Raw genomic sequence first — 21,535 nt, 5'->3', positions numbered from 1 at the left:
TACCTGATGCTGAAAAGAGAGGAATTTAAGTTTGCATTTTCAATACTGGCTTCCATCTTCCCATATACTCTCATCCCAGCAACTAAACCAATCAAATCACTCATCCCAAGTGCCCTGTGACATTCCACAGGATTACTTTGGGACAAATCTGTGGTTTCCAGTAAAATTCTGATTCCCTGTGCTACTAGTTACTTGGTCAGAACATCCTCTTTGGGTGCTCTACAGCTTTTGATCAGACCTGTTTGTCTACTGTAGAACTGAAGCTTTTGTCTTACATTGTTGGTTTTGTGTGACAGCTACTTTTTTCTTCACCATCTTTAGTGTTTCCTGGGGATGTGCATTTTTTAACAAACGCTTACTTGACCACCTCTCCTCCAATATCTATTTTTTTTGTATTCTGCCTGGGCAACAATCTTTATGCTCAGCTTTGTGATGTATTTTTATTTCTTTTTCAAAAGCAATGTTGCTCAAGAACTTCTTACTCTCTAAAATAAAAAGACAAGGAAGTTATGTACTAAAACTCTGAAAAATTTTAGCCAAAATCCACCATTTTTCTTCTGAGAAAAAGATGACATGTTTAGAACTGAAACCCAAATTGCTGCACAGGTGAATCTTATGTATAACACATTTATTCTGAAACAATGCCTTTTTTTGTATAGCTACAACTGTGCCTGACCTAATCACTGTCAATGTCAAACTCAACTTCAATACAATAGTTCCCCCTCAATGTTCAGCCTTGAAGAATTCAGTATCAGAGGTGACAGAAGTCCAAGCTCTCAATAGAATCATAGAATCAGCTGGGTTGGAAGCAACCTCCAAAATCAAGTCCAACCATTGAACCAACACCACCGTGATTAGCAGATCATGGAACAAAGTGGCACATCCAGTCTCATTTTAAAAACCTCCAGGGACAGAGAATCCACCACCTCTCTGGGCAGGCCATTCCAATGCCTATTACTCTTTCTGTAAAGAATTTCTTTCTAATATCCAATCTAAACCTCCCCTGGCAGAGCTTAATCCCATGCTTTCTTGTTCTTTAGCTGGTTGCCTGGGAGAAGAGACCAACCCCCATCTGGCTACAACTCCCTATCAGGGTGCTGTAGAGAGTGACAAGGTCACCCCTCAGACTAAACAACCCCAGCTCCCTCAGCCTCTCCTCATAGGACTTCTGCTCAAGTCCCTTCACCAGCCTCGTTGCTCTTCTCTGAACCCACTCCAGTATCTTTCCTGAACTGAGGGGCCCAGAACTGAACACAACACTCAAGGTGTGGCCTCACCAACGCAGAGTACAGGGGAAGGATCACTGCCCTGGTCCTGCTGGTCCACACTATTCTTGATGCAGGCCAGGATCCCATTGGCCTTCTTGGCCACCTGGACACATTGCAGGCTCATGTTCAGCTTTCTGTCAATCCAAACCCCCAGGTCCCTTTCTGCCTGGCTCTCTCCAGCCACTCTGTGCTCAGCCTGTAGCACTGCAGGGGGTTGTTGTGGCCAAAGTGCAGGACCCGGCACTTGGCTTTGTCAAACTTCATCCCACTGGAATCAGACCATCTATCCAGCCTACCCAGGTCTCTCTGCAGAGTCCTCCTGCCTTCCAGCCGGTTGGCACTCCCTCCCAACTTGGTGTCATCAGCAAATTTGCTGATGATGGACTCAATCCCCTCATCTAAATAATCAATAAGAATGTTAAACAAAACTGGGCCCAACACTCATCCCTGGGGGACATCACTGGTGTCCGGCTGCCAGCTGGATGCAGCACTACCACTCTCTGGGCCAGCCATCCAGCCAGTTCCTAACCCAGCTGAGAGTGTCCCTGTCCAAGCCGTGGGCTGCCAGCCTTTCCAGGAGTATGTTATGGGAGAGAGTGTCAAAGGCTTTGCTGAAGTCCAGTTGTCCAGAAGTTGGCAACTGGGTTATTCCAATTATTTTGGAGGACAATAGGCCAACTATTTAACAGTATTATACAAGATAACCAAAAAAAGTTGAATTATTACATTATTAGCTTTTCAATGAGTGATCCAGAAGATTACATAGAACACAGCAAAACATGAAGTATTATGTGTACCTGCCTAATAGAAACCTACTTTACTGAAACTATTAATTTAGAAATTAGGAAATGCCAGAATTGGCAGATACCAATTTCATCAAAGACAAAGAGTTTTGAAAGACTGGGGCATGTACTCAAGATCTTTGCAAGACATTTGGGAGAAAGTTATCTTTCATTGTCAGGGTTTTCTTTTTTCCACAGCATTTCTGAAAACAAGTTGTTTCTGTTGAAAATTAAGAAGGCAAGGTGTAGGGTCAGGGGAGCTACACAGAGAAAGCAAATAAAGCTTCAGTTCAATCAGTAAGAACTATTATTTTAAAAACCCCAAAACTAACACAAAAGCCAACATAAAACTGCAGGGAATTGACAACAGAGATTTTCATCTGTCTTAAGAAATCACATTTAGCAATGTCAATAGGACCACAGGGATGAGGCCATGCACAAGGGCTCTTGGGATCTCTTTTATATGATAGACAGATAGACAAGGCAAGCTGGACAGATGCTTTCTGCCTCCACCTCCTCCAGCAACATCTGCTCCCAAGCCACAGGATAGTGAAGCACCGGTAGTGCCAGTGACAATCCTTGAAGGGGCATGCTGTGAGGGCTGTAAAAGGTGTCCCAGAAAACGAGACCTTCACCAGTAAAGCTTATCTAAGGGTCACCAGTGCCACTCAGAATGGCTCACAGCTTTTACCAGTCCTGTTGCCGTGAGCTCCTGAGCCTTTCGTGTTCAGTGCTGGCGAGGAACAACAGGGTTCCTACTCTTTCCTGCTATTTTCTCTCTTGATCAAAAGTTTGCACAGTACTAAGGCATTCAAGCAGCTTACAGACATAAGTGAATTTATCACAGGTTCTGTGACCAAGGGAGGTATGCTTTTCAACTAAAGGGAAAGAAATAGAGGTACTTTGTTTCCTTAGTGCCAGAAAGAACTTGGGTCAGACAGAAATAGACCTGAGGCGCTGAAGATGGCAAAAGCGTACTCTAAAAAACACCTCCCCTGCACAACCTGAACTACTTTTGACAAAACTATTTAATTTCTAGAGTAGGTTCACAGCAACAGATTAGACAGTCCTACCCAGCATGCCCTGCCTTCACAGTTAAACAGACAACTCCAGGGAACACTGTGCTGGTATTTGGCAGTATCTGCTACAGTTCAAAAAATCTAAATTATATAAAGTTTGTTACTCACCTGGTCACACATGTTTAAGTTCTGATCAGCTGGTTTCTGCAGGGCCCAGAGTCTGGACTTCTCATCAACACTGCAAACATTGCAAGTTTGGTGAAATTTTACCTATGTTTGGTGTATTCAAAATTTAAGGTTTTCCACAATCACTGTACAACACCTGACACTGCACAATAAGATAAAATGTAAATCAGCAGAGGTTATGAAAACCTCCTATAGAAATGTGCACTGACAACTACTATAATATAAGCATGCTGCAGAGACTGGAATCTTCTGTACTAAGCCCAGCTATGCTTCAAAGGAAGGAACTGAGTTAGAGAAATCTCTTACACTGACACCTGTCTTAAATCTGACTGACAAAACTTTAAGTAACAAACCAGACCTCTGCTGGCAATTTTTTTCTCTAATGACTACAACTATGAAGCAATATAGAAGACAATCTTCATGGCCAGATATGTAACCTAATGTTCCCCTGTCAAACAGCCTGTCTAGAAATGACCATTTTAAATAGGAATTATTACCCCTCTGTGTCAGTCTCCAAATGCTGATTAGCAGCTCTTTCAGGTCATTTCAATCAGTACCAAAAGCTGCCATCACTCTTTGTATACTTGTCATAGAACTGCTACTAAATATGTCCTTGAGATGGAGAAAAGAACAACTTCTCAAAAAAAAAAAAACATTGCTCTCTTGTTAAAGAAAAACATACAATGTTTACTGGACAAAGAAAGAGAATTCAACATTCTGTATATTACCTTATTTTTATATTTCCTGAATGTTAAAACAAACAAAACAAGGTTTCCATAATTTTACTGAAGTGTAAAGTCCAGCAAGACTGCTCACACAAAATAAGTATTTTCTTTAGGACAGCCAATAGTTCTTAAGGAAAACTTAGAGAATATAACTCACAGCATAATCAAAGACAAAGAAAATACCTCAAATAGTGGTCGCATAGAATTACAGGTTTCATATCCAGGTGAAAAACAATCTCTACATGTACACAAACTATTTACCATATTAAAATCAGATTTGCCAAAAACTGTATTAGTCCAATAACAAGTTTCCATCAGTGAACAACTTATTTTCAAAAGCTCATTACATCTACTGATACTCAAAGTGTGGAGAGAGCATAAAAGTTATTAACTGTCATTTTTAATAGATGCTTAATGGCTTATAACAGCCAAAAATTAAATCAAAACAGTCACACAGCTGTTGAGACAAGTAATGCCCCACCTCAAGCTCTCAGTCTTTGTGATTTTAGGTGCATTTGAAAACCTGCTCTCATTTTCTTCCAAGAATTAATGAAACAGATCAGGGCAGGTAATGTACCTCAGAGAAATACTTTGCAGTGAACAATTTTAACAATTTAATTACCAGCTAGCCTTCTGTAGAACTTACTTACCGATCCTGTGGTATCTCTATTCTTTCTCTTCTTAATAAAAGGAGAAAACAGCTCTGTCACAGCCCTTGTTCTCTTTACAAGCAAGACTTGGGTTTTTGTTTGGCTGAGAGAAGCAGTTTTCCAGTTACAGCTTGGTATCTGAACTACTGGAAAACTAGGGCAATTCTAGTAACATGGCTTTGGGTAGACACCATTCTACTCATAACTCAAAGGAAAGGACCCAGAGCTCAGAGCTGGAAAGAATAAACTTGTGCAGCCAAACATTTTGTTAACCTTAGCACACTGCTGACTTTTGAATATTACATAAATCATATATTAAATAAAACACTGAAACAGTTTCAGAATGCCAGGAGTAGAATTACCTATGTCTATTACATCTAAACCCCCCCTTATTATAAAAAGCTATTCCATAAAAAGAATCTGTAGAGTTTGATCCCCCTTCCCAAACTCCTGTGGGGAACATGACAAGGAGCATTACCTCTACCAACTGCTCAAAGCTACACAGATGTTGACCCACATGTACACACAGATTATCCAGCAGACCAAACAGGAAAGGCAAGCTATGGTACTCCTTCTGGATTGTCCCCTCTTCTTGCTGCATCCCCTACATTAAACATAAACATTGTTTGAGGTTTTTCACTTTTTCTCTCCACCTCCCCCACCAACATCGTCCTACACATCTACACAAAAATTGATACTTTTAGAATGGGAGATCCACCCTCAACAGGATTCCAGCTGCCTCCTACAGTATTCTTCAGTCAACAGCAGATGTTTTAGCCATCAATTTTTTTAAGATTAAACATCTTAGTTAAAATCAACTCATTTTCTGAATTAACCTGTGCCCAAAGTGTTGCAGCTGCTTCAACGTGGCACCCCATAACATGGAAGCATTCAAGACCAGGCTGGGTGTGGCTTTGAGCAATATGGTCTAGTGGAAAGTGTCCTTGCCCATGACAGGGGGGTTGGAACTAGATAATCTTTAAGGGTCCTTCCAACATAAACCATTCTGTGATTACATGAACACCTTCAACTTGAGGGAAATAAAAAAAATATTCTCAAGCATTAGATTACATACTTGTTTGTTTCAAAAAACACCCCACTTTACCTTTGTCTTGGTCCATGTCTCTATCCATGACAACAGATTCTGAAACATCACAAGACATCCACAGTCAACAGAGACAGCAAGGTCTCCTTCCCAGGTCTTGTAGGCACACATGGCTTGTCCCTGCTCTGAACATGCCACAGGTTCACAGCTTAGGGGAATCCTGCTCCTCCATCACCTCACCTGGCATTTCTCCCCAGCCCTTCTCCCTGCCCTTGGAATGTGCTCAGCCAGTGTGTAGCAGGATGCTCTGTCTGGAATGGGGTAAACCAACTCAAAAAACGTCCTGTTAGCAAAGCTATCTGTGCTGCTTTTCGTGTTGAATAATGCCCAAACCAGTCTGACTCATCAACCCCAAAGTTAAACATCCTAACAATGAGGTAAAGATGTGGCAGAGCTAGTAAAGTGCCTGATAAAGGAACAAACAACTGATACTATTGCAATTTATCTGTGCTGGTTTAAAGATAAACCGGCAGGAGAAATGGACCCACCACAAGAGAGATTATAAGTCAGTTACAGTTTAATGAAAGATAATACCATAAATACACTGAAACAAAGAGAAATTGCTTTCAACTCACAAAACCCAGCAGTATAACTCAATGTCCTGGGGCACAAACCCAAAGGGGTTTGTTAGGCCTTGTGCTGAGACCCGTGTGGTTCCCCCAAGTCCAAAGCAAAAGGAAGTGAGAAACCTGTTGGTGCAGGTGATGGCTGTAGTCTGGTCGAGAGTGGTGGTCTCCTCCTGTCAAGGTCCTGCTGCTCCTCTGGATCCGACAAGTGGTTCCCGAGGTCTTCTTACCCACCACTCCTCAGGGAGCACCCAGTCCCTCTCCCAGGGCGGGGACTCACACAATGGGTGATTAACTCTGGAGTCATGGGGTATCCCTGAACTGTGGATGGCCCATTAGCAGCCATTAGATGCTAATGACTCCCTGGGCAGCTGCTGCTAAGGGTCCATTGTCCTTGGGAAATGAATAGAGGGGGTAGAATACACAGCTTTGATCACCCCCACACAGTGTTAACTGGTCCCACCTGCTGAACTAGGACATTATCTAAATCTGCTGAGCTGACACAGCTGGCCTGGAGACATCTGGTTGACAGTCAATCACTTTACACTTTGAAAGCCCAGTCCCACTTTTTAATGGCAGGGTCTTCTAACATACCTCCTTCTTGGAGTGTCTGTGGAGATTCTTCCCTTGAGTGGGAATGCCCCTCAAGGTTACTCTTCAAGGCTGAGCAAGAGATTTGCCCGTGGTCATTGGTATGGGTGAGTATAACCACTATGTCTACTTAATAATTGTCTTTTCTAGCTTTAATATAATTGCTTCAATATAATTACTTCAACATTGTTTCAAAGTAGTGCACGATACTATACTACTAGTTATAGCTTTTATATTGTGCAGTAAATAATTCTGATTATTTTAGTTGAATCCTTATCACAATAAATAATTTTTTTATAAATATATCTGGTTTGCCATCCTTAATTCTGCAGGACAAAGGTATACAAAGCTTCAATTATGCCTGTATAATTGTTTAGACATAAAATGTTGACAAAGTCTGGGACTGAGATTGAATCCAGCCCCAACTAGATTCCTCTCTGATGAGTTCAGAAAGCAAGGGGGTCCTTTCTGCACCTTGAGACTCAGTGGGAGGTCTTCTCTACTAAATTTTGTCTGAAGCGCCCACTCTGCCCACAACACAGGGTTACACAGGCAACATGTGGTTCAGCCTGGAACCTTCCCTGGGAGGTAACTGAAGGAGCCCATGGGATTAGGGGATGCCCCAGACAGCCTGGGTACAGTGAATGCAAAACCAGTGTGAAGCAAGTAGCAACTCACTCCACCAGAAGACAAATGCTAAAGACTCCAAAGCAAAGCAGGAGTGGGCTTCCAGGTAAAAGCAATATATTTAGTTACAAAAAAAAAAAAAAAAACAAACAAAAAAACACAACAGGTACACCTGTGCAAGGTCTTTTAAACTGGAAAACCTTTGTTGTTGTTTTTAATTATATTTGTGCTAAGAACAAATACTATCACTATCTACAAAGGTATCTCTTTTTTCTTAGGCCACGTGGCTACAAACCACCTCTAGAGAGAGGCTCCAGGGATGTACAGCCACAAGACCTGTCAACTCTTTAATATGCACAGCATGCTGCAAAGACACTGACAGCTTGACAAAGTAACTCTGCACAGGAGCCCTTACTGGTTGTGAATTCACACATCACATTCCCCTTCCTCCCGAGCCTGAGACAGACAGACATGGTTTATATTTAGTATCAGAAACACACAGAATGGGAAGGAGCTCCTTGCCCTCCACTTAGGATCACTGACCCATGTCCGCTATCAAAAATAGCCAAGATACATCTAAGCCTTTACGTAGGATGACTAAAACTAGTGGGGAAAAGCTGTTCTGCACTCTAGGAGTCCTATAATAATGGCAAAATATTGATTTGAGAGCCAGGTATTTTAAAAATGAGATATGCTTAAGCTTTGCCCAAGATCTATGCAATTAGGCTTTAACAGCTTATAGAAGTCCTGTGTATAACAAAAAACCCTTTCCGTCATGCCTGATTCTTTGGATTAGGGTCAGAAACAGTTAATGTGTCTAGCTGAACAACGGATATACACTCACCAATAAATCATACAGATAAATGGTAACTTATCTGTTCCATGATACTTTGTTCAAAGTTCATGGCTGCTCTCAGGAAAAAAACCATCAATGAGTACCTGTTAAAATGAGCTCTTTATGTAATGACCCCTGTTAATGACCATCACATTAGCATTTGGTCTCTGCTTTTATACTTAAAAAAAATTCCGTTGTATACTTACAAAGAGATTTTTCAGTAGAATCGAAGATTACAGTTTGGATCCTACAAAATTTTTTTTTTAGGATAAATTGAAATTTCACTTAAGACATGACATCAGTGTCCATTTTTCACAGACAGAAATATTGAGATACATTGTATCTGTTTTTTTCATGTACAGCTATAAATAAAATTTCAGCAAAACATATTATGTGAATACCAAGAAGCCAAAAGCATGCCTTCTAGTAAGGAAACCAAGTTTCTTTTCTTTGGACATCATCAACATGAGGGAAAAGTGGTCAGAACTCCTAAGCAGTATTTAAATACAGTTGATAATTTTATGATCCAACCTCCTTTCCAACTGAAAAGAAATACCATAAAATAAATGTAATAATTTTTTCATATCATTTAAGAGGAAACATTAAGTAAGTTTAAGTGCAGATTTTTTTTTCTGGTTACTTTAACAAAACTAGTTCATGATGATCAAAGTACAGCTCAGTAGGACTGAATTCGGCAGAGTTAATATTTAAAACTGACAAATATTTTCAACTCATAATGTCAAAGAGAGCATAATATTTTCTAAACATTATCAGTATAAAAAAGAATACAAAATATAAGTCTATTGTGACTATTAAAACCTCTGTCTCTAACAATATTTCTCTGTGAGAAAGGTCATCTCTGAAACACACATTTCCAGAACTGCATTTCCTAGTGGATATAGTCATAGGGATAAGTACACAACTAGAAACTTTCACTATTAAGTTTGTAATAATATCTCTGAAAACTGAAATAATATTTTCTGTATTTTTTTAAACCAATGTTATTTATATTTGGGTTTTTTCCTTGTGATTCCATGATGATAACGCCATTTACTCACAAGACCAAACAGATGTGTAGAACTCATTGCTTGCCAGGGCCAGAAGAGGGAGCTCAAAATAGTATTTTCATTTACTAGGTTAAAGCAACATGTAACTGTGTAAAATTTAACGGTAAAGGTACTTTTAAAACATTAATTAGACACGTTGACATGTTATGGATTTAAATTAAAGTAACAGATTAGCCTCTTTGATTGGCATCTGTAGCAGTGTAAGACAGAATTAAGGCAAATAGCTCTCTTAAATCTTTGAATTTCAGCAACTGAGCCTTCCATTCGCATCTCACTTAGATTTCAGGTGTCTTCATCACTCACTCTATGACCCACATCCACTCCCAAGAACTCTCTTTCCCTATGACAGCTGATATCTGTACAAAAAAGCAAGTTGCCCTGCACCAAGTGCCTTCAATCTCACCTCTTTTCCTTTGTCTATCAGGCACACAGAGGCTTTCTGTCCGATGGGAAACAAAGATTTGTAAGCTTCTCCCAATTCTTGCTGCAAAGTCTCAGTACACACGCACCACCTGTAAAGTCTCCAGTACAAGAGACATCTTCAAGTATTTTTAAGGACAAACTTACTTAGACCTCTGTTTTCAAAGGAGACTAAGTTAGCTTAGGTTCTGCTTTTGCCTCCTAAACTGCACCCTCTGCCAGTTATTCTGTACCAAGTTCTTGCTATGCTGCTTTGCAGAATTAAATCACCACACAAAGTCACCAAATTTTATATTTTCTTGTCCACTACCTTAATACAACATATGCTGCCACAGCTGTGTATATGGATAAAGAATACAAAAGTACATCTCTTTCAAGTGACTCAGTCTGTGTTGGATTAGACATGATGAATCTGCTGGATAAAAAAGTTTGTATCAAACACTATACAATTATTTGTTTACATGCAATAAATAACATACCCATTTCCACCTGTTTTCAGAAGTTTATTGTAATAGTTGTTATGGACAGTAACAGACAAACAGAACTAGCAAAATGGTACCCCCAGAGAAATCTGGGATAAAGTACACAAGCAAGATCCCTTCAAGTAGCTCAGAAGTGTGGAAATGGGTTTATAAGTGTACAGAACATCACAAGTGAAAAAAAATATTTTCATGATGGCAAGAACAGGGCCTAGAGAAGTGTGAGAGAAGATGGGTATGCCTGAATTTTGTAAAGGTGGTGAAACCAACAGAAAGGGAAAAAAGCTGAAGAAAATACTCAAATGTCAATATTAAAAGAACAAATCTCACCAAGTAAAAATCCATGAACAAGATGAGTTCAAAGGACTCCACAAATAGAGAAAATGTGTCATAGAAGTCTAAGAATAAGATATATATTTTCTTTGCCCTCCGACAACCTCCTATTTAAAAACCTGGTTATTCTCTTAGACATTAAATAACAGTTCTGCAACTCTCTACATATGATTTCCCATTCTCAAAGAAATATCTGTTCTGGAAATTAGAAATATATCAATTAAAGAATCCATTTCATTACAACAACATAATTAAAATTAATTTCAGCAAATGAACAAAACAACAGAATAAATAGATGCCTAAACACAAGTATGCAGGTAGGCACTGAGAAAAATACTCAATACAATGGTGAATAGTGTGACAAATAATAAATATTTATTTATTAATCACATGGCTTCTTTGATGGCAGTGGACTTTTCCCTCTCCGTTTAGCAGCTTTTTCCATTTTTAGCTGTAACAAGAAAAAACATCAAGCATTAATTTTCAAGTAAGTTAACAATGCAGTATGGAATTGTTACATCCAGTCACAAATTTACAAGAGCAGTACACGCAGTGAAGAGAACTACAGAGCATTACTAGCCCAACCTCACATTGCTTATGTTTGCACCCTATGTTTGGACAAAGCGGCACTTCCATAGCTCTGCTGCTCCTCCCACATTCAAACCAGGGCTGCCTTATCTCTGATAATGGTAATCTAAGTACCTAAGTATCCCTCAACACCAGTGTAGCTCACAAATGTTTATGGGGTTATCTTCATGTCAATGAAAGGTAAAGCAGTTTTATTACAGATGTCTAACAGGCACAGTTAGATGAAACAGCATGCACAAAGTCACACAGGAATGGTGCTGAGGTAAAGGCTAAACCTCCATCTCAGTGTCTCCTCACTGTCCCAGATGGTCATGACTTTCCCTCAAGAGATATTTTTTCTACACGGTAGCATGGTATGATTTACCAACACATATACATTGAACTCTGTCATTTTGTAGTAAGGTTACTAATCCAAACAAATATATCTGTTGGTTTTAGAAGCAACAGTTGCTCTCAAGTATTGTTACATTAATGCATGAAATTATGTTTAGAGTAATTAAATAAAAGGGATGCATGGACTTTTGCATTTAATATATCATGCTGCAATCAAAAATGCAAGAGAAAAGAAATTTAACGTGGTTTCACCTCCATAAAATAATGTCAAAGGGAAACAAGGCCTCATTCTTCATTGGGATGTCCCTACAAAAGAACTCACTGCTAAGCAATCCTGTTGTTGGTCTACACTGGAGCTGATTTTTAAAACATTTGGAGGCTTGAGTTTTGTAGCTGAAATTCCTACTACTTTTTGCAAAGAAAATAAAATCGGGGGGCGGGGGGGGGGGGGGAGGGAAAGAAATGGAGGAATTTGGTTTTGATAGTAACATGTTTTCTATGTATTGATATAAAACTTTTAACATTGGACCATCCATATTTTGTGATTATTTCCAAAATAAAGAGAACCACTTAACATTTCACAAAGCTACAGCAGCTTTCTCTTCAACAACCACCTTGTTGCAAGCACCAAGCACAACAGTAGTTTAGATTTTAAAAGCCCATTATGCAACATTGCCTTAGAAAAGAATTCATAAACAGTCAAGACATACTTCAGCTCAGATGGTGCAGCTAAGGAGCTTATGCGGGAAAACAATAGGTATTTAGGCATGTGAGTAACCTATTACCACAGGGCATTTAAATTTAAGTTAGTCAGTGGGGTGGAGGAGGCACCACTAAGGGAGTGATACAGATCATCCAAGAAAGACAGACTAGATTTAACCCAATTTATTCACTCATTAAAAAAAACATCATGAAGTTTTATAAATGAGGTAGCAAACACATAGTCCTAAATGTCACAGGGGATTTCTGTGAGTCTGCTTTGTTGGTTTTTTTGTCACACAGTAAAATATTTTGGTTTTCTGTAATGGAGAGTTACTTCGATCAAAATCTGCCCAGTTAAGGTAAATGGTATCCCACACATGATTGACCTCTGAAATCCTGTAATAGTTCATAACTGTACTTAAAACTTTATGTTAAGAAGGCTGTCCTTACTCAGGAACAAGAGAAGGAACTATACAATACATTTATATACCTCTTAAATAATATATGTATCTTTTTCTAGACATCCTCTTGTGAAAGTGTATTTGAATTAGGCAATAAATGTAGTAACTTGCCTGCTCTTGATAACGTTTTTCAAAGTAAGCCATGTCATCATCTTCTGTAGGTTTTCCATGAGAAATTTCCCCTGTGGCACTTGAACTACCTGAAAACCAAAACAAAAAACCAAACACCCTTTTTCATTAAGGATATTTGCTATTTCCATTAGTCATGTTTTTCATTTGGCCAAACACATTTAAAATGATAATCATCTTTACAGGCAAGTACACCATTAATACAGAACTTTAACAAGTACCAGGAAAAAACCATGTAAGTTAAAAAGCACATCTTGACCAAACAACAAGCATTAAGAAAACAGTTATTCTAAGCATTTCAAGTACGTGAATGTTATGCTAACTTTTCACTTTTATTTTAGCTCTAAGCATCCTTCAATTCATTAATAAAATTAATAAAAATTTTCTATTAAATTATCTTATACATCACCTGCTATCTGTGAGATGGTTTGAGCAGAACTAGAAGGACCCTGGAATGCTCTTAGAAATGGATGATCCACACTGGTAATGGGGGCTTCTAAAAGTTCAGCAGAAGCAGCACCTGTTAGAAAATAAGTTGAATGAAAACAATAATTAACCTCACAAGATATACTTCTAATATACATGACAGGGTCAAAAAAAGGCTACAGATTCATATCTACAACTCTCAGTGCAGACTCCATAAAGTTGAGTTAACAAAAGCAGTACAAGCATAGCTTCAAAAGAAATGAAAAGCTTTGTTCCTTTAGTTACTACAGTAATATTGTAATTTCTAAACTTCACACAAATCCCAGAAACCAGAACAGAATTTAAAAAAGAAACAATGACTATATGGCAATAATAAATAGAACAGTACCAGGACAAAATGTGTCCATTATTAGATGACACAAAATCACAGAACAGCAGAAGTATCAAGGCCAACTAACATGACTGTTCTATGATCTACCTCTTGTTTTTTATGCTGAACAGCTATTAACCTTTGAGTTTGAAAAAAAATGCTGTAAATATATAACCAAGAAACACCTGGGGTGTATTAGACCAAAGGATTAACATAAATATATAATGTGAAAGATTAAAAGAGAAGTTACAGAGTTCTTTCTAAAGGATATGCTGCATATCAACCAGAAGCATTAGGGCTGGACATCAGAACTGTTGATAAAGAGCTATTTACCAATTCACTGTAGGAGGCTGGACAACATGGCCACAGTAACGTCTTCACACCAAAGGACTGCTGGGAAAAAAAATCTGTCCACAGTCCTACTCCTGTTGACCCAGTTTGTCTTCAAACTTTGAAAATCTATTTTGATTCAGTGCTTTTTAAAACTACTTAGGTGGAGAATTAAAACTTCATCTCAGGTCGGCTGTACGTACCTATTCCACTGTCATCGAGTCTCAAGTAGCCTTCTGCTAGAGAACTAAAACCAGTCAGTCCTCCCATGGCAGCATAAGGAACATCCTGGCCCACAGGCTTTCCCTGGGCTAAGCGCTCCTCTTTTGTTTCCACAACTGTTTCATGAGCATATGTTGGATGACCACATGCACAGGTAAAGCAACTGTGAAAGCCTGAACACTTGGAACCTAATAAAAAATAAATGAGTGAAATCATAATGCAATTTATATCTCATTGCAGTTGATTTCCCCAAACTGATCTTGTGAAAAACTAGAGTTCCTTCACTACAAAAGCATCCAGCTATATGAAAATGTATATAACAAACAGTGTTACAGTGGAGATTAGATTATAGAGACCATCCAGTCAGAAGGTCTCATTCAGTCAAGTTTCAAGTACCTCTGAAAATGCAGATTCCACCTCTCTAAGCAGCCTGGATCAGTGCTGAAGCAAACATTTCTTTTCTGATATCTAACTGTATTTTCTATGTTGCAACTTTTGTCCACTGCCATTAATAACACTCCTCTCTATCCACTGACAGAAAATAAAATGATAAGATACTCTGACACTGAGTAGAATGTTGGCAGTATAGTCTCCAAAGGTGTACAGCATGTGACAATGGTGAATGGCCAAAAAACTTCAAAATTTATTATATGATTCACAATTTAAATGTGTTTTAAAATTAGCAAAATTATCACAGCAGTAAACAAAGACTGTGGCAACAACAAAATGGGTTCTACACAAGCATATGTCAGGCTGACTTTCACGGGGGTTTTTAAGCTTACACAGACATAGGATGTATCTGAAATAGTTATACAAATGTCACATGACGTTCAGAAACAGAGTGGAGTGAAGTGAAGTGACATATCTGCCCTGAACTAGAGGCTAAAACCATCATCAAAGCCCCACTGGAGCAATGATGTGATTTTGCATATGTTTCATTAAACAAATTACTCTGCTTCCAACTCATAGTTCATTTTGCAGAACACCAAGAAAGATTTTTTTGTCTTGCATAATATGATCAAAGATCATATTCTTCAGAATGTTAAAGGATTTTTCTTATAATTTTTGTCACTCTTTAGTAATAGAGCTCTATATTCTACTCTGTGTTTGGACACAGAATACAGTGTATATTATATTATCAAGTGCAACAGCAGTATTTTCAATTATAATTTATCTATTACATTAGATTTATCAACACTGAACCAGGCTGATACCATTACAGTAAAGCAACACAAGTCCAAAACAGAATCAAGTCTTGGCACTTCTCTGTGAAATCTGTGAAGCCTTCAAATGTTTCCTGTATTTTTGATAAACTCTAAAAGAAGTGCATAATATAAATTATTGTTAAAAACACTGTGTTCTGTGGATTCTCTGAATTACCCAATTGCACAATTAAGATTTTCACACTACTTAGGGCAAATCGTGAAAGTTTGTCATATAAATATTTGTGGTTTATTTTGTGGGATACGATTCTCAACCAGCAAAAGCTGTTTACATTTTTTTTCTGTACAAAACAGAGACATTTTATGAAACAAATTTAGTAACAGTACAGAACTAGCAAAAAAATCTTCAGCTTACATAATTTGAGGTTTCAGACTAAAACATCTTTATGCTTTTTATGTGGTTAATAATTACTGCTGTTTCATTACATTAACCTCAAACAACTGAAGTAAAAAGCTTCCTTTTAATCCCTTCTCTAAGCTCTTGCTTGAAACTTCATTCCATTTGCATTTTTGGACCCACAATCTGTATGCTCAGGAACTGCTTTTTTAGACTGCTAACAACAGTATTATTTGGGAACAGAGTGGTTCTTCCCATTGAGCTGAGAGAAGATATAAAAATAAATTAACATTATATTCAACTAGGCAATAAAAGAATGCAGATTAACACTCCTCTCTCTCAAACTACCAAGTTCATGTAGAAAATTCATATGCATTGCAGCTGGCAGTGACAAACTGAAGACAAAGTGCTCTCCTACTGCCTAACTTCAGGCATCTGTCTCCATAAGCACCAACCAAATAATTCAGAAACTTATGCTCCTTCATAGGACTTGTGGAAACTAAAGACATTGTTCTAAACCTTCCTGCAGAAGGTGATGTTTTCCTTCCCACTTCTCATGCTTCTTCAAGGATCAAAATACAAGTGCAGCATACACCTAACATACTCTGGGAAGAACAGAGATTCCTAACATGCTGTTCCTGTTGAGCTTCCTAACAAAGAATGCCGCAAGCCCATCAGTAACTTACAAGAGTTACATGGATATCCAGGCGCTGCACTGTGCTGATCAGCAAAGTGTTTGCACCTACAGCGGATGGGCTGGGTGCCATTCAGAGGGACAAAGTGGTAGGCCTGGCAAGGACAACGTCTCACTCTACAAGGCACACAAATGGGACGGTCTTTGGGAAGCACTTCATAGTCCGTTTTGTGTTGTTTATACCTAAAACAGGTAAAAATAATAACTTTTATAACTTTGTTAGTATTTATCAGAAATATAACTTTGTTAGTAATTATCAGAAAACTGAAAGGCTTAGACTTTACTTCACAGATTTGGTTTTTAAGTATCCTCAATTATATTACTGTTGTTAATTTTCAATTACATGCACAGCATCAGGTGCTTTTACAACTATTTATTACATAAATATCATAAATCTTTATGTTTCATTTTGACAGCACTATCAGAATCAATATGATCTAGAGTAATCCATGCCTGAAATCTGAATTTATTGAAGACTGCAAAATCATTTTAGTCTCAAAAATGTATTGAGATTTAGATTTAAGAACAGTTCTTACTATTTAAAACATTATTTTCTCAACCCTTAGACCTTAAATTAATGTATCTGTAAATGCTTTACATTTTCCTACTTTTTAGACATACAGTGGTATGGAAAAAGAAAAGCTACCTACCGGTGAGTACAAAAGCACAGTGTCTCTGGTCCCACAAGTTTACAGTCCATGCCAGTGGGTGATCTCCAGCTCACATACAACCTGTTCTGTAAGCGAATTGGTAGTACCTTTCTTTTGTACTCCTCATATTCCTCAGGAGTAAAGAGCTTTCCTCCATCATCATCCCCTACAATTCTGTAAGCGTGTCGTAAAAAGATCCATAAGGAAATGAAGACCACAAAAGTAGATGTCTCCAGGTATTTTTTCAAGTAATATATAATAGTACTTTTGCTGTAAATAAAAAACCCTTGTATTTCATAATACTGCTCTAGTGATATGCATTTAACAGAACTGTATCTGAGCTTTAGAGAAATTTTTTGAATAATGCTCTTTTAAAAAAATTGCTCTGACAGACTGAGAAACAACGTTGTAAAACAGGAGGGAAAAGTTAGTAAAGCAAACTAGCAAGCACTCTTTCACACAGCAGAAAAATCAATGACCACCAAGCCAGCTCCACCTCAGACTTCTTCAATGACTTCTGGCAAGTCACTTCATAACTGTACTGCGGACTTGTATCAGCTGATCTAATCTTAGTCTAGTTTGAGACTATTTAACAACAAGCAGGAAATCACACTGCCCTCAAAGTAACAAACAATACATCCAAGGTGTCTTCTAACTTGCAGGAAGACTATGCTAGTTTCTGTAGCTGAAATTGGTGGGTGTTGTATCCCACAACTCATACAGGCCCACTTGCTTAAGTGATCACTGTGTTCAAATTCAAGGTCACTGAATAGCTGGAACTCCAGAGCAGCATCCAAATTCTGAATTTATGGAAACAATTGATGACAGTAAGTAAAATCTGTAAAATACAACTTAATTGCAGCACTTACCTATGCTGAAAGTTAGTCTATTAATGGTGTAAATATTTCAGTTATTATTTGTTCAATGTGCTAAAACAAACTGAATGGGTGATTCTTTGTCAAATATTCCGTGGATTTGTGCATTGCCAGTCCTGTACAGCACCAGAATAATGTGCCAACACCTCGCTTACATTTGCATGTCAACCCGGCAAACGCCCACTGAATCACTGCACATCTTATGTAAGAAATACCACTGTGCCTACCTCTCCTGTTTTACTCAAGGCTTGCCTAAACTAAATTAAGATCGCGTTTCTACACAATGACTGTTCGTGTTTATTTTTGCTCAGCCTTTCGAGAGGAGTTCTGACAAGATTAATAAGGACACAGAGCAGCACAGGGAGCTTATATAAGGCAAAACTTGAACTCATGATTGCAGAAGTCCGTGTTTTCTGAAAGAGCAGTGCAGCTGGAAGATTATCACAGAATGGCTTGGGTCGGAAGGCACATTAAAGAGAACCGAGTTCCAACCCTTCTGCCAGACCGTGCGGCCTCTCAGAGCCTCTGGCACAGACACAATGCCGGGCGGGCCTGGGTGCGAAGGACGACGCGTTCCTTCAGTGCCGCCACAACCCTTACAACGTGCCCTCACCAGGGCACACCGACCACGGCACCTACGACCGCGGCAGCGCCCGGCGGGCCGTGGATGTGACACACCGCGGACGCCGCAAGCCCCGAAGCAGCGGCTGCAGGAGGGAGCGAGGCGAGCGCGACCACCTCCTCGGCAGGGACCCCGGGCCGGCCGCGGGGATGCGGCACCGCCCCAGCGACCCCCCGCCGTCCCTGTCCCTCACCGCCGGTACTCCGCGTATTCCTCCACGGCCTCCGCCTCCACCTGCAGCCGCTCCATGCCCGGCCCAGCCACCGTCAGTGCGCCGGCAGCGCCGGGCACCGCCCGCCAGCGGGAGGGCGGCGGGAGGGCCGGGGGGAAGGCCGGGCGGGCCGGGGGGGAAGGCCGGGGGGTGATGCCGCGCGAGCAGGCGGGCGGGTCTCCCGCAGCACGCACCGCACCGACTGCTGACTGGGAACGTGCATGGAGCTGCGGGATCTGCTGCACGGCGAGCGCGCACCAGGATGTTTCCCGAACGCGGGCTCGTGTCCCCGCGCAGCGCAAAATCCCACACCCAGGCGAGGTATTTCTGTGTTTTATGCTACTTTGCGTCAAGTAGGGAGATCAGCGGTAACCCACAAAAGGCTCACCAGTCATCAAAACTTTACACTGTTTATAGATTTTAACAAAGGCATCAGCATTCTTTGGTTACAAATTACATAACTTCCTTATTCATTAGTACTTACACTCCTATTTGCTGGTTATACCTCTCGCTCCCACCCCGAATTAGTCCACGGGCACAGTTGTCTCCAGTTGAGTCTGGGTCTGCTCTGAGCAGGTGGTCAGTGGGTTGGTGGCGCTCGCCCACTGCCAGCATCACCTTTCCCTCAGTTACTTTAGTTCTGCTGACTTCACTTCTGGTGGCTCTTGTCCAGACAGCCCATTCATTTTGGGATTGTCTTCTCTTTTCCTTAAAACAAAAGACTAGCGAAGCATACAACGTTCACAATGCAATTGCTTTATCATAACTGTTCAACTATAGCTAATGATTAACAACAATAAAAAATTGCAGCTCAAATCTTGAGGGGCTCGATACCAGGGCCAGGATATGCGTGGTGCACACCCCCCTCTTGGAATGGCAGTCACCCCCATGCCCTCGGGATGGAGACACTCCCTGAGTGCAGCACGGGGGCAGGGCACACACATCTACACTCAGATGTGTGTGCAGATCTGTGCACCTGAGGGGCCTCACAAAGGCACCCACAATCACAGGTGCCATGAGCTACACAGCACATCACATCCACCCAGCCAAGCCCTCACGGTGCCTGCCCTGCACTCACCTTGTCCTCAGCTGCTGCTGCTATTTCAGACCACCACGTTCCTAGTGGGGAGATGGCAGGTATTTTTGGTTGGTCACCAATTCCCCATCACTTTTTCATTGTAAAATAAAATATATGTTCCATTATAAAATGTGTATTTTGTTCATAGTTCAAGACAACAGGAGGCTAACTTTGGGCAACACTCCTGACCAAAGATGGCAACCTGCAATTCCCAATTCCTCTCCATGTGCCACAAGCAATGCCTCTGCATTCGAACAACTCCTCTGAAGTGTTTGAGGGCTGCAGTGAATACACCACATACTGCTATTTCTGATACTGCACCGTCCATGTAAATTGGCTACTTCCCCTTGATACAAACTGCCTACACTGGCCACAAAGTGACCAAATATGTGAGGAAAGATGTAGTAAGTTTTCTACTGAGCTTTTAGGAAATTGGTATTTAAATTGTGCTCTGCTTGCTAGTATAAGGTACAAACCCTCAGACTATCAAATTGAGACCCATGAAAAGAAGCTTTTTCCATACCATATAATGACACTTGCCTGGCAAAAAAAAGTGCAGCAATTCAGGGAAGTCTCCAGATTGTTTTGGACTGGGCAAGTGACAGCAATGAAGCAGAAGGTGAAGAGGAATGTCACAAGTGTTTTTCCAAAGCATCCCCCAGAGAGACAAAACAACATGGACACTCTGGAGTATCTATATAAGGTGATAGGGCATATGGTCTGCGCATTTGTCCTGTGGCTATGCCACATGTATAAGAAATTTCAGCAGAGGAAACAGCACTACAATATAACACACACATTCTGTCACACTGAGATCTGAACATGAACAGGTCACTCAAAGGCAGAGAAGATACAGGAAGAAGTACTCACTGCAGTCAATACATCTTCAAGTAAGCCAGTAGAGCAAAATAAAATCACACACAAAAAAATCAGGATTGTTTCTCCAAGGAACAGAAAATCCCTTCTGTGACCAAAATTTTGAAAAAGAAACAGATAGGGAAAAGGGGACCTTGAAAGCAAGACCAGCAGCTCTGCAAACAGGGTGTTCAAACATACCAAGGAACACACTGCTGCACAGGAGCTACACAAAACTGAAGATCTTTGAGATACCTTATCTGTATGCACATTTCGCTGGTGCCAGAGATCCCAGCACTGCCAGTAAAGGCAGGGGGAGGGTTGGAAAGAACTCTGGCAAGCCTGGTTCACATAGAATGAGCAGAGCTCCTTTGTCATGGGTTGATGTGCCTCATCTGTGCAAGATCTTTGTTAAAAACAGTCCTCTGAAATACAGTTCGGATTTGGAGAGCAGAGCCAGGTTTCTGAATACGACAGCTTTTAGTGAAGGCTCTCTATTGAGAGTAGGAAATAATTTTGTGATGCATCTGTCCTATGAGATCAAATAATTCTGTGATGCATCTGTCCTATCTGTACCTCCACCACAAAACCTGAGTATTTATTCCTGGATTTGATCATATCAAGTGTTTACTGAAGCACAGTGTTCAGCTTATTAGCACTCAGGTCTCATTAGCATCCAGGTCTTATTAGCTAATAAGACCCCACCCAAGATCTGCTTGGATCCAAATCTGGATCTGTAGACTTACTTGGGAACACATACAAAAGGTGAAAAGATT

General features: G+C 40.1%; 2 protein-coding genes across 2 annotated transcripts in view; both read right to left on the bottom strand.

The window, feature by feature from the left end:
* Positions 1–5,231, bottom strand: part of STK31 (serine/threonine kinase 31) — a 32,620-nt gene extending 27,389 nt beyond the window's left edge. Inside the window, 7 exon segments of the mRNA XM_071561252.1 lie at positions 276–307; positions 309–411; positions 414–483; positions 3,238–3,312; positions 3,314–3,397; positions 4,242–4,338; positions 5,158–5,231. Coding sequence (XP_071417353.1) covers positions 276–307; positions 309–411; positions 414–483; positions 3,238–3,312; positions 3,314–3,397; positions 4,242–4,338; positions 5,158–5,231 — 535 coding nt within the window.
* Positions 5,232–11,002: 5,771 nt separating this feature from the next.
* On the bottom strand, positions 11,003–18,931 carry FAM221A (family with sequence similarity 221 member A). Its single transcript, XM_071560928.1, has 7 exons — positions 18,809–18,931; positions 17,119–17,292; positions 16,461–16,651; positions 14,196–14,402; positions 13,276–13,386; positions 12,849–12,937; positions 11,003–11,104 (listed from the first exon to the last, which is right to left on the bottom strand). Exons 1-7 carry the CDS (start codon positions 18,862–18,864, stop codon positions 11,036–11,038), a joined length of 897 nt encoding a protein of 298 aa, XP_071417029.1. The 5' UTR covers positions 18,865–18,931; the 3' UTR covers positions 11,003–11,035.
* Positions 18,932–21,535: the final 2,604 nt, after the last annotated feature.

The sequence above is a fragment of the Pithys albifrons genome, chromosome 7 (genome assembly GCF_047495875.1).
Source record: "Pithys albifrons albifrons isolate INPA30051 chromosome 7, PitAlb_v1, whole genome shotgun sequence".
NCBI lineage: Eukaryota > Metazoa > Chordata > Aves > Passeriformes > Thamnophilidae > Pithys > Pithys albifrons.
The sequence above is the reverse complement of the archived record's forward strand: the minus strand, read 5'-3'. Positions and strand labels throughout refer to the sequence as shown.